The sequence below is a fragment of the Tasmannia lanceolata genome, unplaced genomic scaffold, assembly GCF_043159265.1.
Source record: "Tasmannia lanceolata isolate RefF3 unplaced genomic scaffold, GAP_Taslan_0.1 ptg000026l, whole genome shotgun sequence".
NCBI lineage: Eukaryota > Viridiplantae > Streptophyta > Magnoliopsida > Canellales > Winteraceae > Tasmannia > Tasmannia lanceolata.
In genome coordinates, this window is record NW_027518703.1 from 8,277,164 (window position 1) to 8,296,544 (window position 19,381).

The window sequence follows — 19,381 nt, forward strand, 5'->3', positions numbered from 1 at the left end:
GATGCCTCGTCTAGAGTGCGACAAAATTATCGTCGAAGGGAATTCCTTAAATGTTATTCGCTGGCTTTCGGGTAACGCTTCTCCCCCTTGGCGATTTTTGCATCTCTTAGAGGAAATAGAGGACAGAGCTAAGGGCTCCTCAATAGTTTTTCGCCATGTCAGGAGATCAGCCAATGCGGAAGCAGACACCCTTGCCAAGAAAGGAGTCTTTCGGGCCGCGTTTGAGTGCTTTGACTATCTACCTCCTTGAATTATTGTACTGCTATCTTTGTATTATCTTTGTTCCTTCAGGACCACCTCGGTTCTGTTTTTACATATATATATATATATATATATATATATATATATATATATATATATATATATATATATATATATATATATATATATATATATTCTGTTGCCCTTTTCAAAAAAAAAAAGATGGCTGGTAGGCTTTTCCCCAACAGACTTTCCGGGTCCATTGATCCGATCGCCAAAACCAAATCTGGTCCATTGCTTTTACCTCACTTTGATCTGACGATCCTAACCCTTTATCTATTATGTCTGTTTTATGGTTAATGCCACAAAAAGCTAAACTGTTGTTTTTTTTGTAATCCACCAGATCAATTGTCATGGTTATATACACAAGGAGATTTTATATGGTGGCCGACCTTTACTTGTAAAGGAGGTCGGAGAGAGAAAACACCCCCTCCCTCGATCTTTTTTACTTTTCTTTGGATCTAAAATCAAGCTGACAGGTTTTCTCTCTCCGCCCTTGTGATTTCACAGTCGGCCACATATAATTTCTCTTTACACAAGTCCCCATGTGGGACCACTATTGATTGTTTGGGTTGGTCCTATCTGTATCTGTCCGTTAATTGGCCTCATACTAATATAGTCTGAGTCTGATATTGACACTCCGTTACTTTTATTAGTGTCAGTCCTTTATTTTACTCTTCTGAATTTGGCTGTTACTCTTTACTGTTAGAGGGTGTTCCTATTTCCAGACATCTACCCAGAGAAGTGTTAAAGATTATCATTATCATACAAGGGAGTGCTGATATCATCTCCCTAATATGATGGGAAAGTCTTTTTGGTGTTGAATTTGAGTTTTTCCCGTGATGGTGATGACCACTGAGGTCATTGATTCAATACTCCTTTTTTTGGTGGGCTGTTGAGTTATGGCTGTTAAGATATGAGCCATTCATTTGGTGGGTCCTGCTATGGATGTGCCAATTAGATAATCTGATCATTCAATTGATGGCCGTTGATCATTACAATTTGTAGTGGGATTCATCTTAATGAACTGTCTAGATCTTGAACAGATGCGTATGGTCGTTTAGATAGAGGTAGAAAGTTTCCATATTTAGAGAGTGGTGTCACCACTTCTGGAAAAAAAAAGGTTAGAGAGTGTTGTTCAATCATGCTTGTTCTAGTAGACATTTAGAACAGTTGGATCTCCCAAAAGACACTAGAAGTGCTACTTTTTGAAATTGGTAGGATCTCCCAAGAGACTAGAGGTACTGTTAGATGTGATTAGTTCTGTATTTCTAATCTTCGAGTTAGATAATTATACTATATTATATGAAAAATGACAAAAAAAAAGAAGCCATTTTTGGACTATTATTGAAAAGGCTGGGAAGTTGAAAATGACCAGAATGAAGTACTTTTTACTGTTCATAGATTTTGGAGGACAAAAATGCTTTTCACTTTTTTTCAATCACATCTATTATTTTATTATTACTTTTTGAACTTACCTCTCTTCCTTCTCAATCACATCCATTATTTTATTATTACTTTTTGCAAAACAAATTTCAATAGCTATTAAGGGGTTTTTTTTTTGGGTTTTGCAAAACCAATTTCAACTACTATGTAGGGATTTTGTTACGGTTTTGCAAATGTGAACCACTTTTTAGGATCTTATTATGGTTTTACAAAACCAATTTCAACTACTATTTAGGGTTATGTTAGGATTTTTCTGTGTTTGAGAACCCTAGTGGTTTAGAGTGTTCAAATAGAGGTTGAAACTTCCTAAATAGTGGTTCAATTTATAAAATAGTGGTCGGAAAAGTGATCCTACTCGGTCGAGTAGATAAGCTTATCTACTTGGTCGGGTTAAAAACAGTGTGGGCCCACATTGTTTGGGTGATCCAAACCAAGTCCACAAAAAATCAGATCCATATGATCATCTTAACCCATCAAAAAATGGAGGAAAAAATGAAAAAAATGGACAGACATTGTTTGTCACAAATCTGAGCATCTTTTCCCTCCACTTTTGGATGGGTTAGGATGATCCTATGGGGCTGATTTTTTGTGGACACCCTATCTAGGTAAGGACCTTTCAAATGAATGGTTTGGATCACCCAAAAAATGTGCCCCCCCACTGTTTTTAGCCGATCGCGTAGATAAGCTTATCTACTCGACCGAGGACGCTCACTTTTCCCAATAGTGATTTATAGTGTTGAAATAGTGGTTTCCACTAAGGAGTTAGTGGTTGAAATCTTGAATTATTGGTTGAAATTGGTTCAAAGTGTGTGTCCATAGTGGTTGAAATAGTTCCTGAATTCTGTAATTATTGTTTGGAATGTGGTTGAATTCTATAATTAGAATTTCCCTTACCTTTTTCTCTTTTCATTTTCAGCTTTCATGTTCAAACTTTTACCTCGTACCTTTTTCAACCACTAACTCCTCACTGGAAACTACTATTTCAACACTATAAACCACTATTGGGAAAAGTGAGCATATTCGGTCGAGTAGATAAGCTTATCTACTCAGTTGGCTACAAACAGTTGGGGCCCACATTTTTTGGGTGATCCAAACCATTCATTTGAAAGGTCCTTACCTAGATAGGGTGTCAACAAAAAATCAGCCCATAGGATCATCCTAACCCATCCAAAAGTGGAGGGAAACAATGCTCAGATTTGTAACAAACAATGTCTGTCCATTTTTTTCATTTTCCCTTTATTTTGGATGGGTTAAGATGATCCTATGAATCTGATTTTTTGTAGACACCCTATCTAGGTAAGGGCCTTTCAAATGAATGGTTTGGATCACCCAAACAATATGGGCCTGCACTGTTTTTAATCCTACCAAGTAGATAAGCTTATCTACTCGACCGAGTAGGATCACTTGTCCTACCACTATTTTATAAATTGAACCACTATTTAGGAACTTTCAACCTCTATTTGAACACTCTAAACCACTAGGGTTCTCAAACACAGAAAAACCCTAACAGAACCCTAAATAGTGGTTGAAATTGGTTTTGCAAAATCCTAATAATATCTAAAAAGTGGTTCACATTTATAAAACCGTAACAAAATCCCTACATAGTGGTTGAAATTGGTTTTGCAAGAAGTAATAATAAAATAATTGATGTGATTGAAAATGAAGAGATGTGATTGAGGTTAACAACAAAGAGGTTATTGTGGATTTCTTTAGTATTTTGGTTGGATTTTAGAGGCAAGGGAGTATGTCCTCTTATGCTTCTTTTATTTTTATCAATAAAAATCGAAGTGCCTGCCCCCCTTTCCTAGATAAATTCCTTGTTTAATAAAAAAAGGGAAAAAAAATTGTGGTGTTAACAACAGAGAGAAAGTTTTCTTTTTACCTTGCAATGGGATAGGTTTTCGATGGGAAATGATGATATAAAGACAGTTTTAAGATTGTCTCAGATAGTGATCGTAATATTGATAAGATAAGGACCATAGTCACAAAGATCTCTGATATTTTCTGATTTTTGCAAGGCCACCCCTTTACTTCAGAATTTCTCTTTTTATAAAATGATAGAATCCTAAATTTTTCTTCAGATTCTAAAAGATCACGAGATATCTTCATATTTTGCAAATATCTGTTGTCCTAATTTTCTTCATCGATTTTACATTTTTTGTGTATTTATTTTCTAATATTTTTATATAAATTCAAATATAAAATATCTTGAGATACACCCTTCCTGAGAAATATTCGGCTGGTCGGTCCTAATCTTCCATATGAGTGATATTAACTTAAGATAATATGAGGACAAATTTAGTGGTCCAAATGCTCCCTTCCAGGATGCTGCAATGAACTTAGTCATCCATTATGAGTCATACGTTGTTAATTAAAGGCAGTCAAAAGGAACACTTCATTTGTTTGGCTTTGTCTCCATTTTGAATGAGTCATGTCTCTAACTTCTCCCCTTTTGGTTGGATGATCCTAACCATCAACTTATCGGCCGGGATGGTTAGAATTGTCTTGGAAGGGGAGATTTTTCATTTTGGGGGACATTCCTACCTATCGTGCGACAGTGGGTAAATGGTGTGGATCATTGAACAAGTATTCTTCGCCTCTACTTTATTATACACACATACTTTTCTTTGAGAAAAGTATCAAAGTATTACTTCATTTTGTTTATTCCTCCTTGATTTTATGTAAAAATTAGGCAAAATCATTTTGACCCAGAATGCCACAGACACAATAAGCCTGCATTCTCTATTGCCTGCTTGGACTGACTCTACTTGGCGTAGAGAATTCATGGGCCATGTAGCTCAATGATTGAGGCTTTGTTTCTCAACCTTTCTCAATGTTGGGGTCGCAGGTTCAATCCCAACTTGCCCACCAAAAAAAAAAAAGTGACAATAGTGAAGAATCCAATATTCGGTAGCATAGGGTGTGCTCTACAACCATTAATTTACAGGATTCTTCCCCCTTTTTAGTTGTGGAGAATGAGGAAAGCAAAGAGATCTAAAAAATCTCGTTTGGTTATTCGACCTGCTAAGTCCGATTTGCAATTTTCACCTTTTCCGACTAAAAATTGAGATTCTTTGGAGCGAGTCAGAGTCGCTTCTGAAGTTTCTCATCAATCCATTTCCACCCGTTTAATTGGGCGAGAATGAGAAGCCTTGCCGAACACGCTCATAGCCTAATATTCTATTAGGTTCAATCTACAACAAATTAGGGTAGGGTTCCATATGTAATTCGTTAGCGTGACTATATGCATGAATAGAAAATTTTAATAGATGATCCAATGCATGCAATTCACTTCAGTTGACAATTTTTTGTTAGGCAATTGATCAAAGAACAAGGCATGTCAAAGTTTGACCAGTTTATTTATTTAATAGAAAAGATCTGAAGACAGAAGCTTTCAAGCTGTATCATTATTGAAAAAACACCCTCTTCTGCTTTCCTTCTGAAAAATAAATTATTTGAAGTTTTAGAAATTATGTTAAGTTAGTGAATGAGAGAGGATATCCAAGACTTTGTGTTTATTTCCCATCAAAATCTATAAGCTAGAAGTTATTGATTTTTAAAGATTTCAACATAGAAAAAAGTTGTTTAATCTACCGCATTATTTTGTCATTTCAATTGACCAAAGCATGCTTTATATTAAATGACTCAAATACTTGACTTTCTTTGTGAATGACAAAAAGAGATTTTTCTAAATCGAAAAGGGAAAAGAAAAGGGACCACGACCAACCTAACTAACCTAGACTCACCTATCTTCTCCATTACATGACATGAAAATCACTCAATTCCAACATTTCTAACCATTGATTTGATCATAGAATGGCCTAAAATTTACTCTATTCAAACATTTCTAACCATTAGATTAGAGAACGACATGAAAATCACTGCTTATACTCCCTGGAGACGTGTGATCGAATCCCACCTGGGCTTAGCCGATGCGCGTGGTTTATGGGCTATTGCGTGCATCCGTAGGGAATAGTCCTACTTCCAAAGGGGGGTGGGGACACCTTACCTCACCAAAAAAAAAAAAAAAAAATCCTCTTATCTTTTCTTAACCATTCATTTGCAAGCCGACAAAAGGACAATTATGATGCTTAATTTTAAGTGTAATTTTCATAACAAAGCCCACTAAATGAAGGGTCCAGATCATGACATCATGCAGATGATCATAGGATCAGTATATTATTCCTCGTATCCATGAAAAGACCAACACCAAACTTTGTCATAAAACAACAAAAGAGAAGATAAGGAAGAAAAAATCTAAGATGAACCAATTAAAAAGAATAAAAAAAAGGATAGAGCTAATGTTTTTTTTCTTTTTGTCTCCTCCATCACACGTATTCCAAGAGTAGGAAAAGCAATATACCAGTGTGACAAAGTCAGGAAGAGAAGACTTGTCTATCTCTAACTTTTGATTTGAACCCTAAAAAGCAAAACCCTCTCTCAACTATACTATTTTGTTCTTTCCCTTATAATAACGCGTTTTCATGGCCATTTAAACTTTACCTTCTTCGACCAATCTTTTCTCTTGTTTTTGGGTCTCCTCTGAAATGGAAAAACCCATCTTATTTGTGTTCTTCTTTGTTTGTTCTCTCTCATTTTTCACTTTCTTCTTCATCTCCCTTTACAAGAAGAGGAAAAGAGAGCAAGATAAATCGACCCAGAACTCTCTTTCTCTCTTCAATTGTTCAATAAACAAAACCCAACAAAATCATCCTCTATTTGTTGAGATTCTCACCTCAAATCATTCTCCCAAATGGGATTCTATCAGCCCTAATTTCAATGTTTCTTTGCCATTGATAAGTGATGTTGGGGAGAAAGATAATAGTTCTCGTCCAGATGGGTCGGAATTGGATACAGATGCCGGAGATGCAGCCGGAGACGATTGCGAGAGGAGCGCGGACTCGATGGGGAAGAAGAAGAAAAAGAGGGGGAAGAAGAAGAGGCAGAATTTGGGTGGGAGGGATGATGAAGGGTGTGGGGATAATCAGGCGGAAATGGCGGCATTGGCTGCGAAACAGGGTTTTGATTGCTTGTATCCTTTTACATCTTCGTCTAGCGCAACACAGAGGAAGATCAAGCAGCATTATGATCAGATCATTAAGTCTAATGATGCCAAGGCCTTGACAGTGGCTCAGGTATTCTTTTCTTTACCAACAAGTTTTCTTTCCTATCTCTCTCTTCTTCTTTTTTCTATACTTGATATTGAGATATTCTGCATTCTTTACTGCTTTGAAGAACCCATTTAATAACTTTCAGGGAGTGGGATTAAAAATTTAAAACGTCTTCTTTTGTCATGTTCTAAGATCAGCAAATAGTGAAGCGGATAGACTTGCTAGAGTGGGAGAGCTTGGCGATATTTGTCTTCCTTCCCCTTTGAGGGGCTTTTCTTTGTATTACTATACTGTTTTCCTATTATTGTGCTTTATGTTTCTTTGTTCTGACCACCTCGGTCGGGGGTTTGTCCCTTCTTTGCCTTAGTAAAGTAATTCAACAAAAAAAATAAATATTAAGGGAGTTTTTTAATCTCAAGTTGTGAGGGAAAAAGAGCTTAAAATACATTGACATTTTGAAGAAGAGCAAACACCTCTGTTTCATTAGAACACTTAATCCCACATGGCGTCACCTACAACGAACTAGCTTGTACTGTGTGATCTCTAATGATCCCACCTAAAGCTTGTAGGACCTGGATTGCTTCAGACACCCATCAAAGTTTAGTTCGAGTTGTCTGCTCTACCTCAGAATTAACTTTTCTTGTTTCACTATGCTAACAACAACTACCTTCCGATACTAGTGAGGGTCTTCTCTGACTCCTTTAAACTCCTCGAAGGTGACAGCCCATGAAATAACTTGGCTTTTTTTGAGAACTCTTGTCACATTTCATAGAACTCTTGTCACATTTCATAGAACTCTTGTCACATTTCTAGCTAGTTTCCAATTACATTAGGATTGTACCGAGGATCAGCTCGAAGCCCTTATCTTTTAAGCTAGTTATGGATGAACTTACGGAGGGTATCTAGGATGAGGTGCCGTGGTGTATGTTATTCGCACATGACATAGTATTAATTAACGATACCAAAGCAGGAGTTAATGCTAAGTTAGAGTTATGGAGAACTAATCGAAAGGTTTTAAATTGAGTAGGAGTTATGGAGAACTACTTTGGAATCGAAAGGTTTTAAATTGAGTAGGACTAAGACAGAGTATATGGAGTGCAACTTTAGTAATGTAAGGAGGCGGGGCGAGGATGTAGTAAATATGACTAGACAGGAGGTACCTAAGAGGGATATCTTTCGCTATCTTGGTTCAATCCTACATAAGGAAGGAGAGATTGAAGAGGATGTTAACCACAGAATAAGATCAGGTTGGTTGAAGTGGAAGCATGCTTCAGGAGTTCGGTGCGACCGTAAAATACCTACCAAGTTGAAGGGAAAGTTTTATAAGACAGCTGTGAGGCCAGCCATGCTGTACGGCTCAGAATGCTGGACCACCAAGAAGCAGCATGTGCATAAGATGAGTGTAGCGGAGATGCGAATGCTTAGATGGATGTGCGGCCACATTGTAGAACAAATGTAGTGAGTAATGCATGGATAGGGACATTTAGTCATTTGGATTCATTTTTGGAGAATGTGTAGCAGTTTGAAGTTTGAACATGGCAAGGGAAACTTACCTCTGTTGGCAAAGAGTCTCTGATCCCGGCCACTCCAACCAACACCCTGCCTGTTTAGATGTCCAAACCTGAAATGTCTGCTATGCATTGAACGCGGATATGAGTACCAAAGTTATATTTCTATGGACAAAAATGATAAAAGAAAACAAGGCATCACTAACAGCATCCAATGCGTAGATTCATAGGGTAGTTCCTTCATCTCCGCACGAGTTTGGTTGAGCAAACCCTAAGTTATTCTCCACTTAATTCTTGGATTGGATTAGAGTACATGCAATTGATCAAATGATGTTTGCACCTATTCATGTGACTTATTAGAAACCCTAATTTGTTTCCCAGTCAATTTGTGGGATTGGAATACAATGCAGAGTTGCAGGCAACTTGCTGATTTCTGTTTGCATCAATTTGTGGAGCTGGTCTGGTTTTCTTTTGATCTGAATTTCTGATTATGGTTCATATTCTTAGATATTGATGAGAGAAGATTTCGAGAGTGGTTCATGTGATGGAAGATTGCCTTATGTGACTGTAATCTGTTTTGTTTTGTGACCTATAAAGACTTTGTAAACTGTTTTTAGGATTTGAACTCCTTCCTCAAACATTTCATGGGTTTTTTTTTTTTTTTTTTGAATAATCACATTTCATGGGGGTTGCCCTAGGGTTTCTTGGGATTTCTTTTTTCTCTTCTTTAATTTCTCCAATCAAGGGTGATTTAAATCATATAATCAAAGATTAGGGTTAATCTACCCATGGAACACTTCCAGGACATATCAAAGAGACAGATTTCCTCACCTGTGAGTATCATATATACGGAAAAGCAATTAGAAGGCTTTCCTTAAGGCGAAAGAGTTTAGAAGCATTGCTCCTTCACTCCAATTATGGCGCAATGAGTGTAGGGGCGAGAGATAGGTCTTGATGCTTTGAGGCTCGGAGGTGATTACTCGACTCATGGGCCATGTAGCCCATCACTTATGCATGGTAGGGACTTTTTATCCTAAGCATGAGGAGTGACTTCTTTTGTGGGCTGAAAGGAATTGCATTGGCATCTTGGTTCTTTTTTATGTACCTTTGGGCATATCTAGTATTTAAATCCTTCTGTGGGACATTTATGATATTTAAATTTTGAATGCCTTTAATGAGTCTTAGTAGGTGATTTTAAGGACAATCATTTCACCAACTATGGACTCTATTGTTGTAAGTAATAGAGTTTTCCTTCCTTAGTTTATAGAGGATTCTATAAGACTGGTTAGAGTATGGTGTGGTATTTCAGGCATTGATGTTTCCATTTATACCTTGATATGATCGTGGCATATATTAGGATTTATAAGCTAGTTATATTTATTTATTTTTCTTGTCATAATGTATTTGTGTTTTTCATACAGAATGAATGGCTAAGAATTTTCCCGTTGTCTGCATGTGATACCAGGCTGATTCCGCTACCTGGATTGTGTGGCTACCTCCAATATCTGTCATTTAGGATGATATATGCACTATGTGTGAAATGTTAATTTAATCATTTAGGTGACTAAGATTTATTGGCCTGGTTGAGTGAAGTAAGGACCTCGAGTAGGGCCCTGCTCTATATCTGTCATTTAGGATGATCTATGCACTATGTGTGAAATGTTAATTTAATCATTTAGGTGAGTAATATTTATTGGCCTGGTTGAGTGAAGTAAGGACCTCGAGTAGGTCCCAATCAATTGCTTGTTTGTTGTAGATTACCTTTCAATGTGGTGTGGGTTATCTGACAATAATCACATATCTCATACCACATTTTCTAGAGACTGTTACCTACAACCATTTCTAGGTTGTTGTTCGTGTACAGTGAAGTGGCTAGTCCTATAGAAAGCTCCTGTGCACTCAAACACCCATCATCCTGTTGTGAGAGAAACTAGTTTGCTTAATAGGCAGTAAGTGCACACTGGGAGAATGAGTGATGTTCTGAGGATTGCTTGAGGATGATCGTGATTCACATGTTCTAATGTGGGCCATGCTGGTCTAGGGCATACATGTGGAGACTGCAGATGGAATTTTTGGCATTAGTCAAATGGAGATCTAGTGCAATTCTCTCTGTAAATTAGGTGTAATATCAGAGCTCCAACGCCTCGGATTCTGATAATTATGGAAGGGAAAAATCAATATTTGGATTGGAAAGAAGCATAAGAACAATAGATCAAGATACAATGGGCGGATTATATGGGATTGAAAAGGGCTCTTTCCTTTATTTCTTTCACTTCTATTTCACTTTATTTAGTTTTGTCCTTTTAACTTAATTTGTTCTTTTTTTTTTTTTTTGAAATGGTTTAACTTAATTTGTTCTTACTAATAGAATGTGGATTTTCCTTCTTTTTTTTTGAAAATTGACTTGGATTTTCTTCTTCCATTTAATCGTATTTTCACTTGAATCTTGTGAGTACATTATAATGGGCTTTCCTTTGTTTGGAACTTCCTATATTGAATAAATATTTCATTAATATTCATGCGATCCCACTCACCAAACTTCTACTTCCCAGTCCACGCTGTTCCAAATCTCTCTTCTCGCATTATCATTGAGCTGTTGTGGGGCCATTGGCTCCAAACAATGTTTCTCAATTCCTCATACCTTGCCATTAATATGCACCAAAAAAGTCAATAAAGTGAATTCTGACTTCTGAGACTTCAGCAACTACTATAGATCATAGACATTGTGGAACATGCAAGTGATCGCAGATTTGACATAGTTTACATAGCCTAGTTTCCACATGACATAAAGTTCATGTACTCACATCTTCGGAAATTTTACATCCACATAACTCATAAAATTTAGGTTTTATATGCATCATAATGTCTGACGTAGAGTTATAAATTAATCGAGATACATAGAAAGCATCTTTTATACATCTTTATCCCCAGCCAGGATAAAGGAGGAGGGTTAGAGTTAGGTTGGCAGCCGGCCGTAAACTTTTCCACTCTTCTATGAAATGAATCCAACATTGTCTATTTCAAAAAAAGATGATGTTGGATATAGGTGCTTGATATATAATTCTATAAATATATGGGTCCAACAACTTGTAATTGCGCCACATGACACCTCTAAACCAGTCCAACTGGTAGCCAGTTTGCTTTGTGAGGCTTTCCCAAACCAACCTTCATGTTGAGGTACTACTTTATTCATGTTCAGCCTTTATGTTGAATACCATCGATTTATAATTACGTCTTCTAACTACAATTGCACGCATAAAAAAGAACTGTTTTTGCTTGGCATCACATGTAGAACAGTAGAAGATATGCTTGGATTGATGAGGGAATTCATAAAGGGAACTATTTGTCACGTCACATACAAAATAACTAAACGTTGTTGTAATGTTATATATTTTCAAGTAAGATACACTTGTCGCAATTGGTAGTTTACATCTGTCAAGTCCAGACTCTGTCTGGCAGAATTACTGAAACGAGACTGTCATCACTGTGGGCATCACTGCTCTACCTACCCCCCTTGTTGATGTACAATGCTTATTCGTTACAAGCCTTTAATTGCTGAATGGTATCCTATTTACACATTTTGGTTCCTGCTGTTTGCATCACATTTCATTTCTTATCCGTCATCTCTACTCCATCCATGACAAATCTTACTTGCATCATTCTATCATTAGTCCATTTTTTGAAAGCTCAACACCCATTGTCATCCGAACTTAGAATCCATCTACTAGGAGAACTTCTAGCCCGACCCTTGCCTGTCATTCTGATGGGCAGACCATACTTTCTAGACTAGGACGCTATTACAAGAAGTAATGCAGGAAGTGGAGGGAGAAGGGCTCAAAAAAAGAGAAAACGTGGGAAGTTGGAAGCACTAAGGGTTCGTTTGGAAGCCGTGAGACAAATGGGAATCGGAAAGTTTTACGTGGCCGACAGGGGAAGGCATAGATTGGAAATATTGGGAATCGAAAACATTTTTTATTCCAGCAGCTTTTTGGAAGACATGGAAAGTGGGTGAGATGAAATTGGAAAGCAATCTATATACGGGGTTGAGACAAAATCGGAAAGAAATCTTGAAATCTTCTACAATGAAATCTATTCAAGGGGTTGTTTTAAGCTACGATTCTGGGATGGGATTTTGGGATTTCGACGGAATGAGCGAAGAAATCTCGAATGAAAACCCATGTTACTGGGTTTGCAACCCCAATCGAAGAAATCCATTTCATTGCCGTCAATGTTTTTGATTCAGCTGAGGAGACATGAAACCACATATTACTGGGTCAGCTGAGGCGATCTCCGGCTGCACCCACACAGAGAATGCCTGCCCTTGTCGGCCTCTTGTCAGCTTATCTGGCGTCCAAAACTCAGGCTTGAATTTTCCGCCTTAAATCGAGAGGATTTAGGCAGAAAATCTTAACATCTAGGATCGCTCCTCTTTGATTCACGTATGAAGTACCACCAAACCCACCTCTTTCTCTCTCTCAAGATGCAGAACCACTTCTGCAACTATGGCCTCTACATTGTAATGGCAAAATCGATTTTCTGCCAGATGCAGACATTCTATTGAGGAAAGCGAGTGGAAATCGCCATGGCAAATGAACATGAGGCGTGTTGGAAGCATTCATTGGAAGTGCACAAGATATGTGTAGGAAGAAATAGGATTACAATAGTTATGATTGGAGGGTAAATGTAGGTTAGGTTAAAAGTAAGTTAAAGATCATGGTTGACCTTTTAGTCAATGTTAAACTTTGTTCCAAAATTACTGTTCAGAGCTGGGATAAGTAAGTTTTTGTTCAGTTATGATAACTGTTTCTGTGGGCCTTCATTTTGCTCACTTGAAAGGAATATTCTAGTGTCTTGTTCATGTTGGTATTCTGTTTCGGAATGGGCACTATGATTAGTGGGGTTTTTTTTTTTTTAAATTAAAATATAAAATATAAAATATTAGAAAACGCTGTATCAACAATTTGAATTGGCTCTGTGAAACTTCTAATATTAGAAAATGTTTCCTGTTTTCAACCCTTGCCAATTCCATAGAAGCGAGCTTCCGAACCTTGTCCTGAGCTTCATGTAACAATGGGTCAGAGATCTCTTTTCAGCTAGGAATGTTACCCCTTCCCTTATTTTTTTCTCAACCATTCAATTAGAATTTTCTTTGTATCTTTTCTTTTTGAATGGTAATAAAATCATATTAAAAGGGTGAAGGGAATTACAAGACCAAGAAGGTCTCATCCCCCAACAAAGCGAAAAAAAATCACAAAACACACTTTAATGAATAAAAGCCAAAAACAAAAATACGACAATCCTCAAGGGGGAAGGTAATTGAAAGTCATAAGTTCATCTATATAAAGACCCTTAAGGAAGTAAGCCGATCTGCATCAATATTGGACGAACGCCAAACATGTTGAATGTTGAATCTCTGTTTCATGTCCCTCAATCACATCGAGAATCTCTTCAATAACATCCATGAACCTCCAAGGGTAGCAATCATCGTGTCTCACCCATCTGACCATATTGAGAGAATCACACTCAATAATAAGGTTATCTACCCAAGTCTGCTCCAAAAGATAGAATACCACAAAGAAGAGCCTGGCATTCATCCATCCCTTCATTGATCAAACTGTTATGGGGTAACATCAACTACATTTATTAATTTTCCACAGTTCCCTTCATTAGTGTAACCCAATTTGGGAACAGCTTTCCAAAGAGTATGGTGCATCATCAATTCTTTTGATGACCAGATACCAATTGTGAAAAATTTATGTGCCCTGGTTGTCCTAGATATTGTAAAATGAAAAACCTATATTGCAAAGCTGATCAAGCCTATATTTAGTCTCTATCATATATCTCTTTGCTTCTCATACTGTGCTCTACAAATGGTTGATTTTCTGGCTGTTTTTTGTTTTGTTTTTGCTCAATTAGAATAGGGAATTAAGAGATTCCGGCTTGGGGAATGAACCTAGACAAAAGTTTGCATCGTCCATGGATTGGAAATGGGAGATGGAGGGGTGTATTGCCTGACTCAGTTATAGTCCTAGATTGAACACCATTTTAGAAATTATGTAATAGGTTTGGCCTTTAGATCAGAATAGGGGAAAAAGGATGAAAGAAAACTATCTTGTCGAATGCCCCCCTTGATTCTCTGAAAAGCCTTAGCACTATTGATCGGGATAAAGGATCAGTGATAAACCAAATTCCATTATTAAATTCCATTATTTTTATCACCCTTATGTTAAATGACCATGCGCTTCTCCTAGCCTACCTCAAAACAGATTTCTTTTAAACTTCTTTTCTATGAATGAGCAATAGCACCATTAGCAGCTACGCTCCAGCTTGAATTTATCTTCTCCAAATGAATCCTCTTTGGAATAACAAAATGAGATCGGCTAGGTAGTGCATCCCCACCCTTGATTTATTGGCAAAGATTTCAGTAGAACTATAAGGACTGAAGGCTTTGCATTAAATGCATTACTGATCTTTGGAATGGGATGGCTTAGTATTTAGTTAAAGGGTGAATGCAATAAATCCAGGCATTAAATGCATTACTAATCTTTGGAATGAGATGGCTTAGTATTTAGTTAAAGGGTGAATGCAATAAATCCTGCCTCACAGATTGGACTGAAGGCTTTGCATTAAATGCATTGCTGATCTTTGGAATGAGATGGCTTAGTATTTAGTTAAAGAGTGAATGCAATAAATCCAGTGGCTTTTGAGATTTCTATTTTTTAGAAAAAAAAAAAAATAGCTGCTGTTGCTCACATGAGATGATGGAAATGATTGTTTATTAGTCCTTAGTCCTTACTAAGTCTGGGAGATATGTTACAAGCATACCTGATGCGGGAATGGTTAACCCAAAGAAGTACCCGAAATAACGGTTTAGGAGTTCCTATCCTTGCTAACAAAGGATCCAGTTTTTATGTTTGTAGTGATCACAACTTCATTGTTAGTACAATGAAAGCGAAGCTGTGATGATTTAAGTTAATTTGATCGAATTATATCTATCATGTGCTACTGACCAGTCCCACAAGGGCTTGTGACCTTAAGTAGTTTTTGTCACATGATTGAGGGCCATGTTTCTCTTATCTACGCAGTTTTCCAGTGGTTTATTTTCCCATCTGAGTTTGTTTTTAGGTGTCGTCAGATTTATTATTTGATTTTGCTGCTGCTCAAGCTTTTATAGTTCTAAAATTTGGTTGCTCAATCGTGCCATCTTTGAGGTCCTCCATGATTGCAGACCTGTCTTTTAGCCATTTATCCGTTTTATATTTTTTCGACATAAAAAGGCCGAAATTGTCTTTGGTGCAGGTTGGTCAATTTGCAAATTGCCTTATTGAGGCAAAACATGAATTACAACACAAGTATGTCCTCTGCCTTTTCCAAAAGCTCCCCTCCTCTCATTTGGTCTTCTTTCATACTAATTTTTCTACAAGTTCCAATGTAATAGACCTCATCGTGCTTTCCAATTCCCTACAGATCTGAGATCATCCAGCGTAAGTTTACGATAACAAAGGCGCTACTAGTCAAGGCAGACCGGTCATCATTTGACCGCCTTTGTCAACAGGTTCGTGATAATTAGCATGGGGAAGCTAATGGGGTTTCTTTTATACCTTTCTTGAGCACCTCTTAAAGATTGGTTTGGCGTATTAATATGTGCAGATACACAAGCTAGAGGTAGAACAGAAAAGATTAGAAGAGGATGCACTCGTTTACAATCGACTGCAAGAGCAGCTAAAACTCTCACCGGCTTTTAATAAGGTAGGATATTCTTTGACTTGGTATTTCCGACAATGAAATATCTTAATTAGTATTCTACTGAATTCTGACTCATTCTCCCACTTCCTATCTAAGATGCTTGAAATCAGCATGGAATTGGAAGCCAATTCTGGCCAGTTGGTAGAAGACCCAGATGCCGAATTTTCTGACATCTCATTTGAGGAGTTACTAGCACAAGAAAAAAAAGATTCATTTTGGTAGGGTGGCTAATCTTAAATACTGGGTTGTAGTTTTTTATTTTTTCCTATGCATCAAAGTAAAGTGACATGTTTTGTGTATCTCTATGCAGGCATAGGAATGGCAAGCTGCGATCGTGCACGACCTAAGGGACAGTATGTCACTCTGCTGACTTATCCTGCAATTTTCCCTCAATGCAGATTGTACATGCTTCAGCCTGAGGTTTTCTGCATGTGGGCAGGAGTTTTTTTTCGGGGAGGTGGTTGCGTTTGCTCCTTTGGCTTACTTTTTTTTCTCTCTCTTTCGTCTGGAAGCTAATCCATAGGTAATCATCATTATTTTCATGTTGTAGATTGATCGTAGGATGGCATCGCCAAGCTATGTATACATATATAAATTTTACTTTCTCATCTCAGCGTGAATATTTTCATGTATACCATGCATAATAATTACACAGTTCATATTTGGCAATGAATGATTGGTTGAGTTTGGAGAAAATTTGGAGAAAATGCATGTGTTTCTATTTATTCAGGGATGTTTTTATCAATATAAATATGGTCTTTTTTCTTCAAATAAGATATAACGAAATGCATGCAAGGATGGTTAAGTGCTTATATTTGTTTGATGGGGATTTGCTAGGGTCCATTGCAAAAGGAATTTCACGGCTGGTCTGTTGCATTCCAGACCAGTCACCTCGTGAATGGAGACAACAGCTTTTGTCTCCATTCATGAGGTGGCTGGTCTGACATGTGACAGACCAGACAGACCAGCCGAGAAATGCCTTTTGCGATTTACCCTAGCAGTTCCCTCGTTTGATTAGGATATGAGTTCAGTTTTCACTGCAATGTGTTTCAATACTTGGATCCAACATAAGGCCTGCTGTCAGATGGGCCTTCCAGTTCAACCAAAGTTGGGTCCCACCATAATAATAATGGTCATGCATGCATCGCTATATTAATTTAAGGATTTGCTAGCGTCCATCGCAGATGGTCGGTTGCATGTCAGATGAGCCACCTCATGAATGAAGACGGAAGCTGCTGTAAAGTGAGCCTGTGTGGCTGGTCTGACATGCAACAGACCATCTGCGATGCACGCTACGTGATGGACGCTAGCAAATCACATTAATTTATGCCTTTCTTTCTTGCGGACTGATACTCGCACTGCCATGTTTTGATAATGGCACTAATTCTGTTTTTGCACTTTTTAAATGGGCTTTGCAGGGTTGTTTCAATACTCAAGGTGCTATCAACATCAAATCAGAAAAAGTGTAAAACAAAGTGAGTAGTGCCATCATCAAAACATGGCAGTGCGAGTATCAGTTCCTTTCTTTTATCAAGGGAGAACTTTGATATAAATTATTGGATAAAAAGAGATCAATGACAATGTTAAGATAGGATGTTAATCTCTGTTCTTTAAGCTATCTATAAATAATAATCATTCCATTAAACTTTTCTTAAAGTATATTTTGCCCAGTTGAAGGGAAATGATATGTTATTCGCCCTTTCTATCTTACCCGGGCCACCTGCTTGTAGTGTAAAAGGGTAGTGATAAATACAGTGGAGAAGGCTGGCCCAGGCAAGAAAAGGGGGCTAATATATCACTGATTCACTTCCCTCAGTTGAAATTGTATATTACTCACCTTATATGAAGGCCCGTTGGGCCTGAGATGGGCCAGAGTTTGATCCAATTATTTGGCAGCCCACAGCTATCTAACCACATTTTCTTTTAATTATTATATTAAAATACTTTTTTTCTACTACAACAATAATTAAAATGTGAGGCAATATGGAAGCTGATGTGTGTTTTGTTCATCTCTATGAGGGATTAAGCCTTTTGAGTCATTTAATATTCGAAAAATGGAAAAGATGATGCTTTGATTAGCTGTAAAGTAGGGCGGATTATCAAAAGTGGTGAAGTTCATGTTCAATAACTCTTGCTCCTTTCAAGGGTTTGAATTTGAAAGCAGAGAATGGTTTTCTGCTGAGATAACAAAAACAGTTGAGAAGCTTTATGTACTTGAGCATTGAGAAGAGGAAAGAGAAGGTGTTGCCATCCATTGAAGCAAGAGAACAGCCTAAGATCTCTTAAAGGATGTGTTTTCTAAGTTTTTAAACTTATAGTTTTTAAGTTCTTATTACAAGATGGAGTGTTGTTACCATCAGTTGCATGCATGAAAAAGCATCAGTTGGTTTCTTATGATTGGTGCATGTGATGGGACTATGGGAGCCATACTGCATTGGGTCTAATAACCCATTAATGGGAAAATCCCATTGCTCGCACCGCGCATCACAAATTTGAGAGTGATGCTAGCATTCAGCTTGTAAATTTGTTAAATTATCGGTGTGATATCCTAATGTGGTTTTGGCGAAAAATATACTAGTTATCTGGCATGTGTAAAGGTTGAAAATATGGGATAAAAGCTAAGTGTCTTGAATAAATAATATACATTGTAATGAAATGGATTCTGAAATCAATCGTGATGATGCTTGTAGAGAGCAGCCACACAGAGGAATTAAATGAATAAGACAGAATTTGTTGAAAAGGCAGCCTATGTGGCTGCTCTCTCATGCAACAGCCAGCCCACGAAATGCCTTTTGTGATGGTCCATGGCAAATCCCATTTTTATATATACACAAGAAAATATCATGTATTGTGTTTGAGGAATGCTAAACTCAGGGGAGCCCTTGCAAAAATGGGCAGAATGGGCGCTGCGATTGGCTGCAACTTAAAGAGTATTAAATGCACTTTGGTGACTTGCAGCCAATGGGAGCACCCTTTCAGCCCTTTTTTGTAAGGGCGCTCTTGAGTTTAGCACACCTCATTATGCTCCAACATCTTTAGCACAAAAGATATGTGCTTTTAAGATTAAGTTCTTAACATTACGAGTTCACCACCCAAATGATCATCATTAATATATAATCTATATGATCTTGGGCCACAAATGATGTATTAAGACCATTGATTTGGTAGATCCTCGTGAAGTAACCTACATGAACCCGGTCCTACACCACATGCACACTCGGCCTTGTATATGATCAACACCTACAAAAATCAACGGTTTAGGTTTTTTAACTTTTTGGGAGACATAAAGAAGTATCATTTGGTCAGGGC

General features: G+C 37.5%; 1 protein-coding gene across 4 annotated transcripts; it reads left to right on the forward strand.

Annotated features, from left to right (window-relative positions):
* Window positions 1-6,012: 6,012 nt before the first annotated feature.
* Window positions 6,013-17,728, forward strand: LOC143858733 (uncharacterized). 4 transcript variants are annotated; one of them, XR_013239023.1, is made up of 8 exons: window positions 6,013-6,842; window positions 15,626-15,678; window positions 15,794-15,881; window positions 15,977-16,075; window positions 16,169-16,290; window positions 16,383-16,425; window positions 16,512-16,595; window positions 17,491-17,728. XR_013239023.1 is itself a non-coding variant. In XM_077369449.1 (7 exons), exons 1-6 carry the CDS (start codon window positions 6,255-6,257, stop codon window positions 16,417-16,419), a joined length of 987 nt encoding a protein of 328 aa, XP_077225564.1. In that variant the 5' UTR covers window positions 6,013-6,254; the 3' UTR covers window positions 16,420-16,425; window positions 16,512-16,741. The 4 variants fall into 4 exon arrangements, 2 of the variants coding, with proteins under 2 accessions (XP_077225564.1, XP_077225563.1); XR_013239022.1 differs by having other exon boundaries at window positions 16,383-16,595; XM_077369449.1 differs by lacking the exon at window positions 17,491-17,728 and having other exon boundaries at window positions 16,512-16,741.
* The last annotated feature ends 1,653 nt before the right edge of the window (window positions 17,729-19,381 follow it).